Source organism: Salmo trutta, chromosome 38 (assembly GCF_901001165.1).
Source record: "Salmo trutta chromosome 38, fSalTru1.1, whole genome shotgun sequence".
NCBI classification, from domain to species: Eukaryota; Metazoa; Chordata; class Actinopteri; order Salmoniformes; family Salmonidae; genus Salmo; species Salmo trutta.
The window spans coordinates 19,730,779-19,747,252 of NC_042994.1; the positions used below are offsets into that span (position 1 = coordinate 19,730,779).

The following is a 16,474-nucleotide window of genomic DNA, read 5'->3' on the forward strand; positions in this document are numbered from 1 at the left end:
AGTTTTATCGGTTGTCTTAGCGGACAGAAAAAAGCGTGAGTTGAAAGAAAGTTCCACACTTCTGTCCAATGTACCCTCATTTTTTTAAATGCACTTGAATGTAATGTTGTGAAAATTCTGTGCAACTTCCAGCACGCGTTTACTGTGAACACTGAGGCTGTAGCCACTTTAAGTTAGTTTTAACAGGGGCCAAGTAGGAGACTGGCTATTTGATCATAATGTAGGCCTACCAGAGTGGCCTACCATCAAAAACAATGGAGAAAATGCATCCATAAAATTAACACAGAAATAGCTGTTCTATCATTCAGCCTACAGTAGCTGCCAATGTGTAATGTACAATGTACGCCTACATTCCTTGAGATTTTGGGAGGGAAAAACATGCAGAGTTTGACATTTAACCTGTCCACTTGTCCTTCAGATAAGGAGGTGACTGAAAATGTTGTGGTGTTTGATCCAATAAACCACTTTACAAAATAAAATGCATTATCAATCCCATACCATTTATTACAGAGAATCAGACAAATTACACACATGGCTACATGCAGCTCTCGCTTTGATCTCAAAACAAGCACATCTACTCACGCTGTAAACACAGTCCAATTCAAAGTAAACTGCACAGATCCATATACTGTAAGGCAATGGTCTATTTGCATCTAGGCCTACTGCAGCTCAGATTGGTTATGCCGCACTGGTCTGTGTAGAGTATGGGCTGAGTCATGTCTGTCAATAGAATAGAATCCTATGACGATGCGTTCTGCCTACAACAAAATCTCTTACATAGTTTGTTTTGTTTCTGTATATTCCATGAAAAGCGGCTAATATTGCTTTGACTCAATCACAATCGCCACAGTAAAAGGAAACCATCGATAGTGTTAACTAACAGGGAAAACTCTAGAAAGTTGAGTGAAGTTTAATCTGGTGCTTCTCTCAGTGGGCTGATATTTCTTCTGCGCGGCAGTCCCAGGGCTACTGCGCAGACACGCGCAGCTTAGAAAACGGACACATGGCTTGTGTCCGTTTTCTCACTTGGTCTTCATCTTCATGAACTGTCGTGAAAGTAGGCTAACAATGGGGAAATTCTTTAAAATTGTCAGTAGTAATAGCCCAAGTACTTTGTAAAATCACAACTGCTGAAAAAGGAACACCTTTTGTGTTTAAATAGCATATCTGACAGCTGTATAGATGGAGATTCTGTGTTACTTTTCTGTAGGTCAGTTAACCCTTGCTCAGCCACTTAACTGGTACACACCACTTCACTAACCCATTCATATTTACCACCCAACTCTAGTTATGTACCTATCAGAGGTAACATGCAAACTTGGCCTCCTATAATGAGTGTGCAAAAATTAGTTGAACGGAAAATTAATATTCTCACTCTAGGTGTGTGTGCGTCTTTCTCAGGTGGAGGGATGGGCCAGCAGCTGCAGGCCATTCAAGTTCACCCCAGCAGCCAGCAGAGCTCTGTGAGCCACAGTGACCTCTCCCACATCACAAGCAACTCCACAGGTAAACAACAACAACCATACACTCTCACAGCGGCCTGTCTGCTTATGAGCCCATTTGACTATAATGCCAATGTGATTTGAGGGTGGTAAACAGCAATGCGATAATATTATTAGTATTATGGGGGGGGGGTTTAATGTTAAGTGTTAAATTGCTATATGATGACTAGGAGGCTTTTTACCCCACTCTCAAACGCGACAAGCAGCAGTCTGTTTACAAGTTGATCTAATAATGAAATGGGCTTCTTGATGGACCCAATCCCAAGGAGGAGGGTCTGGAATGACTGGTGTAGCAGAGCAGTAGCCCCATCTAGAGGGCAAATGGAGAGACTGACATGAGTGCTACTTCTCAGTGGCAAGTGAAATGGACCTCTAGGCTCTAGCTCTTCCTCACTAGGCATTCCTCTAAATCTGAAAGGACTGGACAGGTATTAACAATATGGCAATTGCTGCTCCTTGCCTTCTCATAGGCAGAGATACTGTATACACTCGCATTATCTGCTGACCAATAAAATTTGATTTGAGATGGTCTTGTCTCCGCCCTAACAATGGGAGTCGTCCCAATGGCGGGAAGGCAGGCGGTCTGCTTACCGTTTGATGGGAGTAAACCCTCTCGCTATTTTTTCCAAACCCTCTCGCCAGTTTTTCAAAACTTTTCTGATTTCGGAAATGGGATTGGATTAAATGTTCGATTTTGGTATTTCAAAACAGAAAAACTAGAATGATTCTGATCATTTGGATTGGGATTTGGTAATCCAATCTGACCTTTAACCAAGATTAACCAATGATGTGTGTGTATATAAACCCTGGATTGCTGATGCTATGTATTGACCAATGAGAGGCTTTGAAGCCACCGGCCGCCACATTGGTACTCCCCAGAAGGAGCAGTCCTCCATAGGAATGAATGGAATTCTACAGTATTTCATAAAAATGTTTCAAGGTCAAAATGACACATATTTCAGTATTTATTTGTTGTAGTAGGGACAGTAACATTAGTACTCTTAAAAAAATAGGTTTAGGTTTTAGGTATATATAAAAAATGAAAAAAAGATTTGTATTTTTTTAATGTTCAGTTCACATAATATAATTGAAAAGTATGCATTTAAGGTGTCTAATAGAATATACTTGTCAAAAAACGAATGTAGACATTTAATTAATGCATTTCTAAAGCATCCAAAATCGTTATTTTTTTTTTTACAAGAAAAGAAACCGTGGTGGCTTCAATACAGCGCTTCCTGTCAGTCATCCAGGGTTCATACACGTCATTAAAATTATTAAAGGAGAAGTTTCCTTTTTTTACAACCAAATCTCTCTTTTGATGTAAATTGCATGTTTTATAGAAGGGTTCAGACACCTTTTTTTGTTGTTGTAATTTCACGTTTTTGAGAAACGTACCTCAAACAGCAAATCACTTCCTCGTGCTCGTGTAGTATGGGGGCCCTGAAAAAACGTGAAGAAAAAATGCTCAAACACCCAAATACGTAATTTTAGAGAGGAGAAAAACGCTCAGTATAGTGATGCAGGTCTTTTAGCTGTTGTACAAATGAAATTGTCATTCCAAACTTTATCCGCAATATTATATTCCATTTTGTGTGTTTCTCAAACATGTGAAATCACAAAGGTGTCCGGATCCCCTTCAATAATAGAGATTTGGTTGTGAAACAGTTTTTCCAAACTCAAAGGTAGTGATTATGATAGTTTTGATGCCATAAATGTGGCTGTTGATCCCACTGGATATAGAATGGTAAAAGGCATTACAACCGAGAAATGTCAATGTCACTAAGGTGGGGAGATCAACAACAGTATTCCATCTGAAAACCAAAGGTAACTCATTTTATTAAATGCTTTTTTTGCAGTATAGGTATGTGGTCATTTGTTACATTGAGAAGTGTCAAATATCATGTACTTGCAGTACAAGTAATATGCAGGCTGTTTTTAATCTTACTGTAATTTCCGGACTATTAAGCGCACCTGAATATAAGCCGCACCCACTGAATTTTAAAAAATATTATTTTGAACATAAATAAGCCGCACATGTCTATAAGCCGCAGGTGCCTACCGGTACATTGACACAAATGAACTTTACACAGGCTTTAACGAAACACGGCTTGTAACAAAAATAAATGGGCTTTAACGAAACACGGCTTGTAACAAAAAAAGAATAATTAGCAGTAAGCTTTAGTTGTCTTTTTGCACTGAGTCAATTCCTCACACTGCTATTTCCAACGTCTTATCATCGACTCATTAAGACCAAGCTCCCGTGCAGCAGCTCTATTTCCTTTTCCAACAGCCAGATCAATCGCCTTCAACTTGAAAGATGCATCATATGCATTTCTCCGTGTCTTTGCCATGATGAGGGTGACAAAATGACTACTGTAATCAGAATGATGAAGTTTGAGAGCACTCGATTTAATCTAAACAGTAAACAAAAAAGTTGTTTGACCTTAACCCGTTCGGCAATTTCATTGGTCTAATGAAAGCTTCATGCCCCCAAAAAACTGAGCACGTCACAGAATGTTTTTTTTTTTTTGAGAAAAAAAATTGAAAGCGGGAAAAATCCATATATTAGCCGCGTCATTGTTTAAGCCGCGAGGTTCAAAGCCTGGGAAAAAAGTTGCGGCTTATAGTCCGGAATTTACGGTAGTTGCCTTTATTAACATCGGTTTCTGTTTCACTATGACTGTGTAGAAGTAGTAACATTTAATGTTGAAGTCACGATTCATATTCATAATATGAATGAAACATGCAGAATATTGATATGCATGCCTCATTGCCCTTGTTGTCCTGTCTCCCTAATTCAGTGAGCCTCCCCACCACCATTGTCACGTCCTCAGTGCCCTCATCAATGGGTGGTCACATGATGTATCCCGGCGCCCACACTGTCATGTACGCCACACCTACGACCTCGTTGGGTGACGGCAGTCTGACCGTGCTCAACACCTTCCCACAGACAGCCCATACACAGTCCCATGACCCCGGTGAGCCAATCAGAGTCCAGACACCACAACTGGCCTAACAGGGTGCTGATATACAGTGAGCTCAAAGTATTGGTACAGTGACAACTTTTTGTTGTTTTGGCTATGTACTCCAGCATTTTGGATTTGAAATGATACAATGACTGAGGTTAAAATGCAGACTGTCAATCATTTGAGAGTATTTTCATCCATATCGGTTAAACCGTTTAGAAATTACATCACAAAATGGGGACCAAAAGTATTTGGACAAATTCAGTTATGTGTATTAAAGTAGTAGAAATGTAAGCATTTAGTCCCATATTCATAGCATGTAATTGTGGAGTGCCCCACGAATTGAGGCTGTTCTGAGGGCAAACGGGGGGGCTGAAACTCGATATTACGAAGGTGTTCCTAATGTTTTGTATACCCAGTCTGTCAGCTATAGAGAGACGAGAGGGCTGAGAAGTTTTGATCAGTCAGCTGTTGGATAACAAATACCGGAGTTTAGGTGCAGGTAGAGTCAAATCTATACTGTTATCCCAAAAATATAGCAAATTTTTTTTTTCTCCCCATTTTAGTTTTTAGATTATTCAAAAACAACTAGCATGGCAGGAGAAATCAGCATGCATTAAACTGAAAGAGGTGTTAATAGGCCAAGTCCTATTCCTATCAAATGGAAAGAAAATATACATTTGGGCCATTAAAACAATAAGACACCAGAGTGTCCGATCCTATAGAAATAGACTTGGGATTTTGGTCCAGATCATCTGACATTAGAGAGAAAAAATACAAATAATTCTGACCGGACATTTTGTGCTGCTTTGGTGAAACTCTTACCTGTGTCTACATTGTTCTCTTGCATTCTGTAAATATAACATTTATTGAAATGGGCTATAACAAATAGGAATATAGGCAATTTTCTCAATGTCATCCCATGCACTACCCTGCCTGACTCCACTCTTTACTGCATGGCGGCATGCAGTGAAGTTGAAATAGCTTAGTCTGTCATATCATGATGTCACTATTGACGATGGCTGTCAATCATCCTCAAAAGACGACACTATCGTAATATCGGCCAACCCTACTGGCTCGTTTATGTGTGCGATTAATTTATTGGATTTGTTTTTTCCCATCCCAACTAGGCGCTGTATCGCAGGTGTTCCTCACAGGGCATCCTGGGACAGTTCAGATCCCTGTGTCAGCAGTACAGCTCCACCCGGTAATGACACCCATGTCCCTCTGTCACCACAACTCTTACCTCAACACTACCCTCACTGCTCAACAATACTGTCACCTAATCCCCTTTCCCTTTGACCTGTAGATGGTGATTGGTCAGCAGTCAAGCAGCAGCAACCTCACAGAGCTTCAAGTGGTCAACCTGGACGCCCATCATCACTCAAAGGACGATTGACCCGCCCACATATCAATAGACTGCTCTACCCAGACACACATTTAAATGCACAAACACCAGGGGATCACTGACGCCTTGCCAACAGACTGCCACCCCCTATTTATTACTGCCTTTTCACAGCAATGATTTTGTTTTTTTTATAAACCTTGTAAGAATATGCACACACACACTTACAAAGGATTGAGGTGTGGTACTGCCATTTTACTTGGTATACATTTTTGTATATTTGTCTTATTTTCTTTCTCTGCAAGAGTTGCTTGGCTTGACATATCCACATGTTGCTGGGGCTACAGCTTCACATTTCAATCAGACACGTGTAGTGTGTGCACATACCAGTTATACGTATGTGAACTGAAGAGGTTTTGGTATTTTGTTTTTCTTACGAATGTATTCTCTTTTAAGCCCCCTGGGCATCCAAATGTTGATTACTTATATTTTTCTCATGTTGGCATATGAATGATAGCTCTACAATACCAGTTGCTGTCATTAGGGTAATCATGTTTTTATTTCATTTCTGGGGGGAAATGTGCCATTGATGCCAGTATCTATTTTCTGATAATGCTACAGTTAAATATATATATATGCACAGAAACAAAGCGTTACCCTCAAAATCAAGTATATGTCAGATTCACATATTTGTACTTTATGACTCTGCCATGTAGCTTGACTGTGCTATGCTTCTATGCTGTGCTAGAGTGGGCTGATACACTGACTTGCCCTTGTACTCGGGCAGGGTACCACCACTGGTTTAGGTAGTGCCCTATCATTCTGTATGTTAAGGAATTACTTTAGAACATCACAAGGTTTATCTGGAAGACTGGCGCAGGCACTTTTTCTCTTCTCTGTGTGAATCTACAGCACTTACTGTGTTGCTGCATAGATAGTACTGTATTTCCCATCAACTACTGAACTATTACCCCAATTGTAAAGGGGTGTTTTCAGGATGCTGGTTATGATTTCAATATTGAAGGACATTGTCTTAGTACATAATACCCAAGTTTTTATATTTTTTTTACACATGCAAGTATGCCGGTCTAGTTTGTCATAGACCTATTACAGCATTTTGAAGATTTAACTATCTGGGTTGTGTTCATCTGGGCTCCCAAGTGGCGCAGCGGTCTAAGACACTGCATCTCAGTGGAAGAGGTGCCACTACAGTCCCTGGTTCGAATCCAGGCTGTATCACAACTGGCCGTGATGGGGAGTCCCATAGGGCGGTGCACAATTGGCCCAGCGTCGTCGAGTTTTGGCCGGAGTAGGCCGCCATTGTAAATAACAATTTGTTCTTAACTGACTTGCCTAGTTATATAAAGGTTAAATATAAAAAATTAATTGGGCACCAAACGGAAGAAAACTACCATATCAAAGCCTGTTTAGCCCATATTTTAGAAATCTGCCCTGCAATGTGGGGTGTTAGTATAACTGCACAAGTGTGGTTTTTAAAGAGGAAATCATCAAGGCAGTATTTATCGGTGTGGTTCTCTTGGGCTCAACCATTGCCATCATGATGGAAAAGCAACATCAAAATGTTTAATGAGTAGTAATGTTAATTTACTTTTGTGGGAATTCTTGAAGGGCAAGCACCACTTTCTATCACTTAACTTGCCTGAAAAAAGACACACAAACACACACACAGCTTCATGCACACATTCTCTACCACGTGAACATCTTCTGAGATGGTTTTTGACTGTTAACCATTGTCACCTATGTAAAATATCTATTCTTCAATTTAAATGTATAAATAAAAATGTTTGTAGTTGGTCACCAATATTTCCCCACTTCCTGTATGAAACAAACTGAAAAAGAATGGCAGTAATATGGGCTCCCGAGTGGCACAGCGGTCTAAGGAACTGCATCTCAGTGCTAGAGTTGTCAATACAGACCCTGGTTTGATTCCAGGCTGTATCACAACCGGCTGTGATTGGTAGTCCCATAGGGCAGTGCACAATTGGACCTGAGTCGTTAGGGTTTGGCCGGGGTAGGCCGTCATTGTAAATAAGAATTTGTTCTTAACTGACTTGCCGAGTTAAATAAATAATGTTTGCCTTGCCGAGGTAGTTTCAGTGCTTTCTGGGTGGTGCATAGGGTTGGATTTATTAATCCAATGTATGCGTCAAATTGTACGAGTAATGGTCGCAGAAGGTGAATGTTGAACTTTTGTTGCACACATATGCAGATGATGCTGCGTTCCATTTTGCTCAATAATACTGTTGGTGTGATTGAAGCGTTATTGTACTTCTGGCATACCAAAACGCAAAAACACTAGGTGTGATCGAGGCAGAAATGTGAAATCCTACAGCCTGTCTCCAAGCCACTAGACATGTTCCGGATCTGGTATAGGGTCAGAAGGTACAAAGTACGACTGAGTAAAATCCATAACTAAACTCCGCAAGAAAAGAAATGTCCTTTTTCAGGACCCTGTCGTTGAAAGATAATTTGTAAAAATCCAAATAACTTCACAGATCTTCATTGTAAAGGGTTTAAACACTGTTTCCCATGCTTGTTCAATGAACCATAAACAATTAATGAACATGCACCTGAGGAACGGTCGTTAAGACACTATCAGCTTACAGACGGTAGGCAATTAAGGTCACAGTAATGAAAACTTAGGACACTAAAGAGGCCTGACTCTAAAAAACACCAAAGGAAAGATGCCTAGGGTCCCTGCTCATCTGCGTGAACGTGCCTTAGGCATGCTGCAAGGAGGCATGAGGACTGCAGATGTGTCCAAGGCAATAAATTGCAATGTCTGTACTGTGAGACGCCTAAGACAGCGCTACAGGGAGACAGGACGGACAACTGATCGTCCTCGCAGTGGCAGACCACATGTAACAACATCTGCACAGGATTGGTACATCCGAACATCACACTTGCGGGACAGGTACAGGATGGCAACAACAACTGCCCGAGTTACACCAGGAACGCACAATCCCTCCATCAGTGCTCAGACTGTCCGCAATAGGCTGAGAGCGGCTGGAATGAGGGCTTGTAGGCCTGTTGTAAGGAAGGTCCTCACCAGGCATCACCAGGCATCACCGGCAACGACGTCGCCTATGGGCACAAACCCACCTTCGCTGGACCAGACAGGACTGGCAAAAAGTGCTCTTCACCGACGAGTTGCGGTTTTGTCTCGCCAGGGGTGATGGTCAGATTCGCGTTTATCGTCGAAGGAATGAGCGTTACACTGAGGCCTGTATTCTGGATCGATTTGGAGGTGGAGGGTCCGTCATGGTCTGGGGCGGTGTGTCACAGGATCATCGGACTAAGCTTGTTGTCATTGCAGGCAATCTCAACGCTGTGCGTTACAGGGAAGACATCCTCCTCCCTCATGTGGTACCCTTCCTGCAGGCTCATCCTGACATGACCCTCCTGCATGACAATGCCACCAGCCATACTGCTCATTCTGTGCGTGATTTCCTGCAGGACAGGAATGTCAGTGTTCTGCCATGGCCAGCGAAGTGCCCGGATCTCAATTCCATTGAGCACGTCTGGGACCTGTTGGATTGGAGGGTGAGGGCTAGGGCCATTCCCCCCAGAAATGTCCGGGAACTTGCAGGTGCCTTGGTGGAAGAGTGGGGTAACATCTCACAGCAAGAACTGGCAAATCTGGTGCAGTCCATGCTGAGAAGATGCACTGCAGTACTTAATGCAGCTGGTGGCCACACCAGATACTGACTGTTCCTTTTTTTTTTAATTGTTGCGCTATTGGTGATGCCTGTTGATGTTAACATCATTCAGCTACTGTAGCTGCCCACCTAACATCAACAGGCATCACCAGTAGCACAACAATTAAAATTAGAAACCAAAAGCAAAGTTCCTGGCGATCATAGCGATCTGACTCCCCCCTTCTGTCTGAACTTGGAACATTCCTGTTCGCGGGCTTTGGCCACTGACCCACAACCTGATTGTTCTGCTCTGCGTTGTGTACTATTCCAATAATCTGAAGTTTGCTGGAATAACCATTTTAACTCTACTACACTCACCCCTTCTTAATTTCAGCAAACTTTAAGACATAAGGTAAGAGTTCTTCCTCCACAGGGGTAACCTTGACCAAGAGTCGTTCCTGTCCTGTCTTTTCACAATACTATTGCAGATCAACATAAAAGCCTAAAAGACAGCCGTGGTGTCGCTCTTCATTTCTTGGTTCTCCTGTGGTGCATAGTAGACCCGCTACAGATTGGTGCCGTGACCCGGATCAACAGATCAGCTGCAGCAGATCGCCGGGGGAGCCCTACACAGAGCTGGATCGACATCACACGTTTAGAACATTTGAGGGCAAGGTGAACTTTGGACAATATGTTGCGTACACCTCAGTTGTATGAGATTACAGAACAGGAGAGAGAAGACGTATCAGGTGTTGGTGATAACAATGTCCATGTTACTCCGGTTGGTGTTACTGTGAGAGGTCCACAAGGTATGGACACTGGGGTGGGGCGGGGGGCTCAGTTGGCCAGTATGGTGGAACATAGTGCTAGAGCCAGTCCTCTTAGATACCCAGCAGTCGACACTGGAGTGCCAAGTGTTAGTAGTAGCCAACCAGAGCATGTTACCAGTAGCCAACCAGGCAACGATAACAGTGAAGAGTCCCAGAAAGCCATAGGGGGTGAAAATGAAAACCAAACCCAACTGCAAGCCCTAGCAGAGTTAGTCAAACAACTGGGCAGTGAAATAGGAAATCAAGTTGCCGCTAGTCTAGCAGGGGCTGGTGCAAGTACTCCCCCTCCCCAACCAATAGTAGAAATACCTGATTGGTCAAAGGTCAACCTAATTCTGAAGTCAGACGTCAGAGAACCACCCCACTTCCGGGGTGATAGCACAGACTGGTGCACAGTGACTGAATGGCAAGAACTTATGCAAGCTTACTTGAAAAAGAAGGGATGCAGTATATCAGAACAGGGGCAAGAGATACAGGACAGACTGATGGGGCGGGCTAAAGACATAGTCAGAATTGGGCTCTGTGGAAACCCTCTTGTTAACATAAGCAGAGACCCTGAAGCCATATACAATATCTTGAGGCAGCACTTTGGAGAGGCAATCTCATCCACAATTCCATTAGGATACTTCTATGAAACCTTACCAAGACAGTCAGAGAGCTGCTTGGATTATTGGGTTAGACTGAACAAAGCAATTGACCTTGCCAATGAGTGCTTGCAAAGACAAGGGAACAGAGTGGATGATCCAGGTCATGAGGTGACCATGATGTTTGTTGAGCACTGCCCTGATCCAGCACTATATGCCGCTCTTAGGTGCAGGCCTATTGAAAATTGGACCGTTGGAGATTTGCAGGCAATGATTGACAGCCATCACCGAGAAAAATAATCAGCCAGACACAGGGCGCAAAGTACTGCCAAGGTAGAAGTTGTGATGACCCCCGACGCTTGGTGTATGACCCAACAACAAGCAGTCGGTCATAATAATTCAGCCACACCCATTAACAGTGATCAGGCTCCATTGAACAAAGTGATTTCTCTCCTGGAAAAGCTCCTGTCAACCCAGGAACAGAATCAAAGGAGAACTTCGGCCAGAACGCCACAAACTAATACAGCTGCTGGTCCCTGTAGAATTTGTAAGGCCTCAGACCATTCAACTCAGTCGCACTGCTTTAAGGAGGGTTTATGCTTCAAGTGTCACAGGACAGGCCACAGAGGCTTTGAATGTCCAGCAAGAAAACAAGTTGGAGAGGCAACTGCCGAGACTCCCCCTGGGCCCGCTAAACTAACATGCTCACGCCAAGAGGGGGGCAGTGTGGGCGAACATGTTACACCCCCACAGAACACCAGAGATATAAGAGCTGGAAACACATTGAAAACCGAGGCGATCTATCCGAAAATAGAGAGTAATGACAGTCTTTTCTATGTTCCAGTAATGGTGCAAGAAATTGTAGAACTTCAAGCTCTGATAGATAGTGGGTCTATGACCTGCACGTTAAGTGAGTCAGCTGAAGACACACTTTTGAGATGTAATGTGATAAAACCAGAGTCTAGAAAGCCAACTCAAGTAGTTCTTGTAGGCTGTGGGGGCAGCCAGGCACAGCCTAAGTATGAATATGACTTGAACATTGATCTTTTAGATTGCAAGATGGCAGTGTCTGTTTTAGTTGTACCTGGACAGACAGATAACATGATAGTTGGATCGAACGCCATAAAACACATAATGCAACAGGTTAAGAAATCAAAGTGGTATTGGGACAGCCTCTCCAAACCTGCCAAAGGAGATTCACATGGACTTTTACTCAGCATGCTAGCCAACGTGAACCGTTGGCACAGTGACAAAATACCAGACAAAGTGGGAACTGTAATGCTCAAACAGAGTGTGACTCTCATGCCTCAACATGAACATTTGGTCTGGGGAAAACTGAAAGAAAAGGTGCCGCTATCAGTTGGTAGTACTGTAGTCATAGAGGCCACCACAGCACAATCTGCACCAATAAATGTCCTAGTAGGACGCACTGTATGTCCTTTGAGGGGTGACAAGTGGGTCCCCATGAAAGTGATCAACATATTGGACCACCCTATTATTCTCCGCCGTAACACCAAGTTGGCCAATGTGCACCCATGCCTAGCCCTAGAAGACCTAGAGCTCTATGCCAGCCATGCTGAGAACCCCAGTAAGGTCCAGTCTGCTCTTCAGAATGTCACCCAAGCTGGGGAAGAATGTTCAGTTAGTGGAAAAAGGGCAAAGAAGGAGTATCTACAAAAGTTGGAAGAGTTGGGCTTAAAAGAAGTTGACATAGAGTCCTGTGAAGTGTCTGACATGTGGAAAGGAAAACTAGTGGACCTTATTGCTCAGTATGAAGGCATCTTCTCCAGGGACCGACTTGACTGTGGAGAAGCGAAGAACGTCATCCACCGTATCCGGCTGCCGTACAGGAGGGTCTCTCTATCCGACTACCAGAAACTGAGACAGACGGAGGAAATGGAGGAGCGGGGCATCATTCGAAAGTCCAGTAGTGAGTGGGCCTCCCCCCTTGTCCTGGTTTGGAAGCCGTCAGGAGAGTTGAGAATTTGCACTGATTTCAGATGGTTGAACCAGAGGACAGAGAAAGATGCATACCCATTGCCCCATCAAGCCGATGCTCTCACTGCTTTGGGAGGGAACTGCTTCTTCAGTACTATGGATTTGACTTCGGGATTCTACAACATCCCCATACATGAAGATGATCGCAAGTACACAGCGTGCACAACACCCACAGGTTTATTTGAGTACAACCGAATGGCTCAGGGGTTATGTAACAGCCCAGCAACATTCGCCAGAATGATGACCTCGATCTTCAGTGACCAGAACTACTTGTCCCTCCTGTGCTACTTGGATGGTCTCCTGGTTTTAGGGAAGAGTGAGCAGGAAGCCCTGGACCGTCTTGAAATGGTGTTCTCCCGCCTTAAGGAACACAACCTGAAGCTAGCACAAAAAATGTTGCCTCCTCAGAAAATCTGTCAAGTTTTTAGGCCATATCGTCATGGCAGAGGGCATTGCAACCGACCCAGGAAAAGTGTCTGCAATCAACGACATCACAGCAGCTGACTCGGTGGAAAATGATGGGAAAACACCTTCACCCACCAAGGTCAGATCATTTCTTGGTATGGCAAACTATTATTCCCACTTCATTGTGAGTTTCTCGGGTTTAGCCAAACCACTGTTTCGTCTGATTTCAGGACAGAAAAGTAAGTGGAAAGGAGAAAATGGAAAACCTCCTGGTGTGGCCTTAAAACGTCTGAAACCTGAAGACTGGACTTCTGAATGTGGGGAGGCGCTGGAGAAGCTAAAAGTTGCTGTCTCCCAAACAACCGTGCTGGCTCACCCAGACTTTAGCAAACCGTTTCTCCTATCAACAGATGCATCAATGGATGGCTTAGGTGCAGTACTTAGCCAGACATTTGAGGGTGAGAGTAGGCCCAGACCAGTAGCTTTTGCAAGCAAGACTCTGTCAAGGTCCCAGTCCCGTTACCCAGCACACAGATTAGAGTTCTTTGCTCTTAAGTGGGCTGTGTGTGATAAATTCACCCATTGGCTGAAGGGGAATAGATTCACAGTCCTAACAGATAACAACCCCCTGACATATATAATGACAAAACCAAAGCTAGATGCCTGTGAGCAGCGGTGGGTCTCTAAACTGGCCCCCTTCGACTTTGACTTGAAGTACATCCCCGGGCCCCAGAATGTCCCAGCAGACCTGCTTAGTCGACAGCCGTTCGTTGGAGCTAGGAAGGCAAGTGAGTTCCCACAGTATGTGACTTCAGAGTCCATCCAGGACACATTCAAACTGTCAGTCAATATCCAAGGTGGTGAGATCCTGGCTCAAGTCTCTTCTGAAGGAGTGAAAGGAGTTTTGGAATCCTGTCTGGAGTGGGATGCGAGTGTGCCAGTGCGCCAATTCCAATTAGCCCAGTATTCTGCCAGCATCCTTCAGCATGAAGGGGGAGTGGCTACTCTTCCAGTCCTTACTTCTGATGTGATACGGAGAAAACAGAAGGCGGATCAGGTGCTGGCCTGAGTGGTGTACTTTGTTGAGAGGAGGAGGAGACCTTCGCGGAGAGAGAGGGCTCATGAGACTGCCCAAGTGTTGAGAATGCTGAAGCATTGGGATAAACTCGAAATCAAGGATGAGATCCTCTACCGAAGATCTAAGGACAGAGTTGTCAAGAAGAGGTACCAGCTGGTGGTGCCAGACTTCCTTAAAGCCATCGTTCTGAGGGGAACCCACGATGAAGCCGGCCACCAAGGCCAGACTAGAACACTCCATTTGGTATGTCAAAGGTTCTTCTGGACTGGAATGGAAGGGGAAGTGAAGAAGTATGTCTCCTACTGTAAGCGCTGTGTGGTTGGCAAGACAATGGAGCCAGAGGCTAGGGCACCGTTGGAATCTATTCAGACCAGCACAGCGTTGGAACTGGTGTGCATAGACTTCTGGTCAGCAGAAGGAAGGGATGGAGAGAGCGTTGATGTACTTGTCATCACAGATCATTTTACAAAGCTGGCACATGCATTTCCTTGCCCGAACCAGACAGCAAAGGTGGTTGCCCAGAAGTTATGGAACCAGTTCTTCTGTGTCTATGGGTTTCCCCAGCGGATACACTCTGACAAAGGAGCAAACTTTGAGAGTCACTTAATTGCAGAATTGCTACAAGTGTCAGGAGTCAAAAAGTCCCATACCACTCCATATCATCCTATGGGCAACGGTCAGACGGAAAGATTCAACCGCACGCTCGGTAACATGGTCCAATCGTTGCCAGCGAGAGCAAAAGAAAGATGGCCCCAGATGATACAGAGGCTCACCTTCTCGTACAACTGTACCACACACGAAACGACAGGATTCGCACCGTTCTTCCTGATGTTCGGCCGAATTCCACGGCTGCCAGTGGACATCATGTTTGGAAGTACCTTGAAAAACGAAGACGTGTTGACTCATGACGAGTATGTTGACTCGTTCCAAAAGGACCTGCGAGAGGCTGTCAGGATCGCTCAGGCCAACACCACTGAAGCTCAGAAAAAGCAAGCAAGGCAGTATAACAAGAGAGTGAAAGGTACTGCCCTGGAGATTGGGGACCGAGTTCTCTTGGTAAACCGAAAGGAAAAAGGAAAAGGTCAACTTGCCGACTTGTGGGACTCAACGGTCTATGTGATCACATGGAAAGACCCGTCTGTGCACATCTACAGAGTCGAAAATCCTACTACCAAGAAGAGTAAAGTAGTTCATCGAAACTTCATACTGCCTGCCGGTGGGACAGACAGACGAGATGTCCACAGTAGCCTCTACTGCTTCAGAGGAGGACATAAACGCAGACAGTGGTGATGAAAGACCGGTATTCGATGTGGATGAGGATTCAGAGGATCGAAGGACTGCTGTCGGGACTGGAAGATGGCGTGAACATGAGAGAAGCTGCTCCTCAAAGCCCAGCGAAGGACATGATCTCAGGACAAGCAGCTAAATCAAGCACAGGAAGCTCCTCAATTATGCCTGGTGATGATTCAAGTGATCCTTCTGAAGATGACACAAGTAGAAAAGCAACGTCAGTGAGCAGTCTAGATGGCATCAGCAGTAGAAGTTCATCAGTCAGCGGCTCTGTATGCATAAGATCTACTAAGAAGAGAATGAGTAACCAGAGAGAGGTAGAGCGCAGAAACAGCCAGACGTCTGAGCTCACTGATACAGTCCTGAGACCAAGTGAAGGCACTTTGAGAACTCGGACTGGAAGAGTTGTGAAGCCTGTCAGAAGACTTTTAGAGTCAATGAGTCAAGTGATTGCTGAGCCGGACAAAAGAGAGCATCTAGCTGCCCTGATTCAAGCCTTATCAACTTTTGTTGAAGTGACAGTACCCCAGTGAAACAGAAGCCAGAGGATAGATTAAGGAAATGAGAAATACTTTATTAGGGGGTCATAGGTTGTATGTATATGGGCATATTTCTACCTGGCAAAGTCTCTTTGCTGTCCTTCTGGACGACTCTTGGTCAAGGTTACCCCTGTGGAGGAAGAACTCTTACCTTATGTCTTAAAGTTTGCTGAAATTAAGAAGGGGTGAGTGTAGTAGAGTTAAAATGGTTATTCCAGCAAACCTCAGATTATTGGAATAGTACACAACGCAGAGCAGAACAATCAGGTTGAGGGTCA

The 16,474-nt window shown here is 44.2% G+C and overlaps 1 protein-coding gene across 3 annotated transcripts in view; it reads left to right on the forward strand.

The window, feature by feature from the left end:
• LOC115178896 (serum response factor) overlaps positions 1 to 6,942 on the forward strand; it is a 29,290-nt gene extending 22,348 nt beyond the window's left edge. For 2 of the 3 annotated variants that reach the window (XM_029740305.1, XM_029740306.1), the window contains 4 exons: positions 1,402 to 1,506; positions 4,304 to 4,480; positions 5,599 to 5,675; positions 5,778 to 6,942. In XM_029740305.1, the coding sequence (XP_029596165.1) occupies positions 1,402 to 1,506; positions 4,304 to 4,480; positions 5,599 to 5,675; positions 5,778 to 5,867 (449 nt within the window). In that variant the 3' untranslated portion in view covers positions 5,868 to 6,942. The remainder of the gene's footprint in view (positions 1 to 1,401; positions 1,507 to 4,303; positions 4,481 to 5,598; positions 5,676 to 5,777) is intronic. The other variant, XM_029740307.1, reaches the window with a different exon arrangement.
• The last annotated feature ends 9,532 nt before the right edge of the window (positions 6,943 to 16,474 follow it).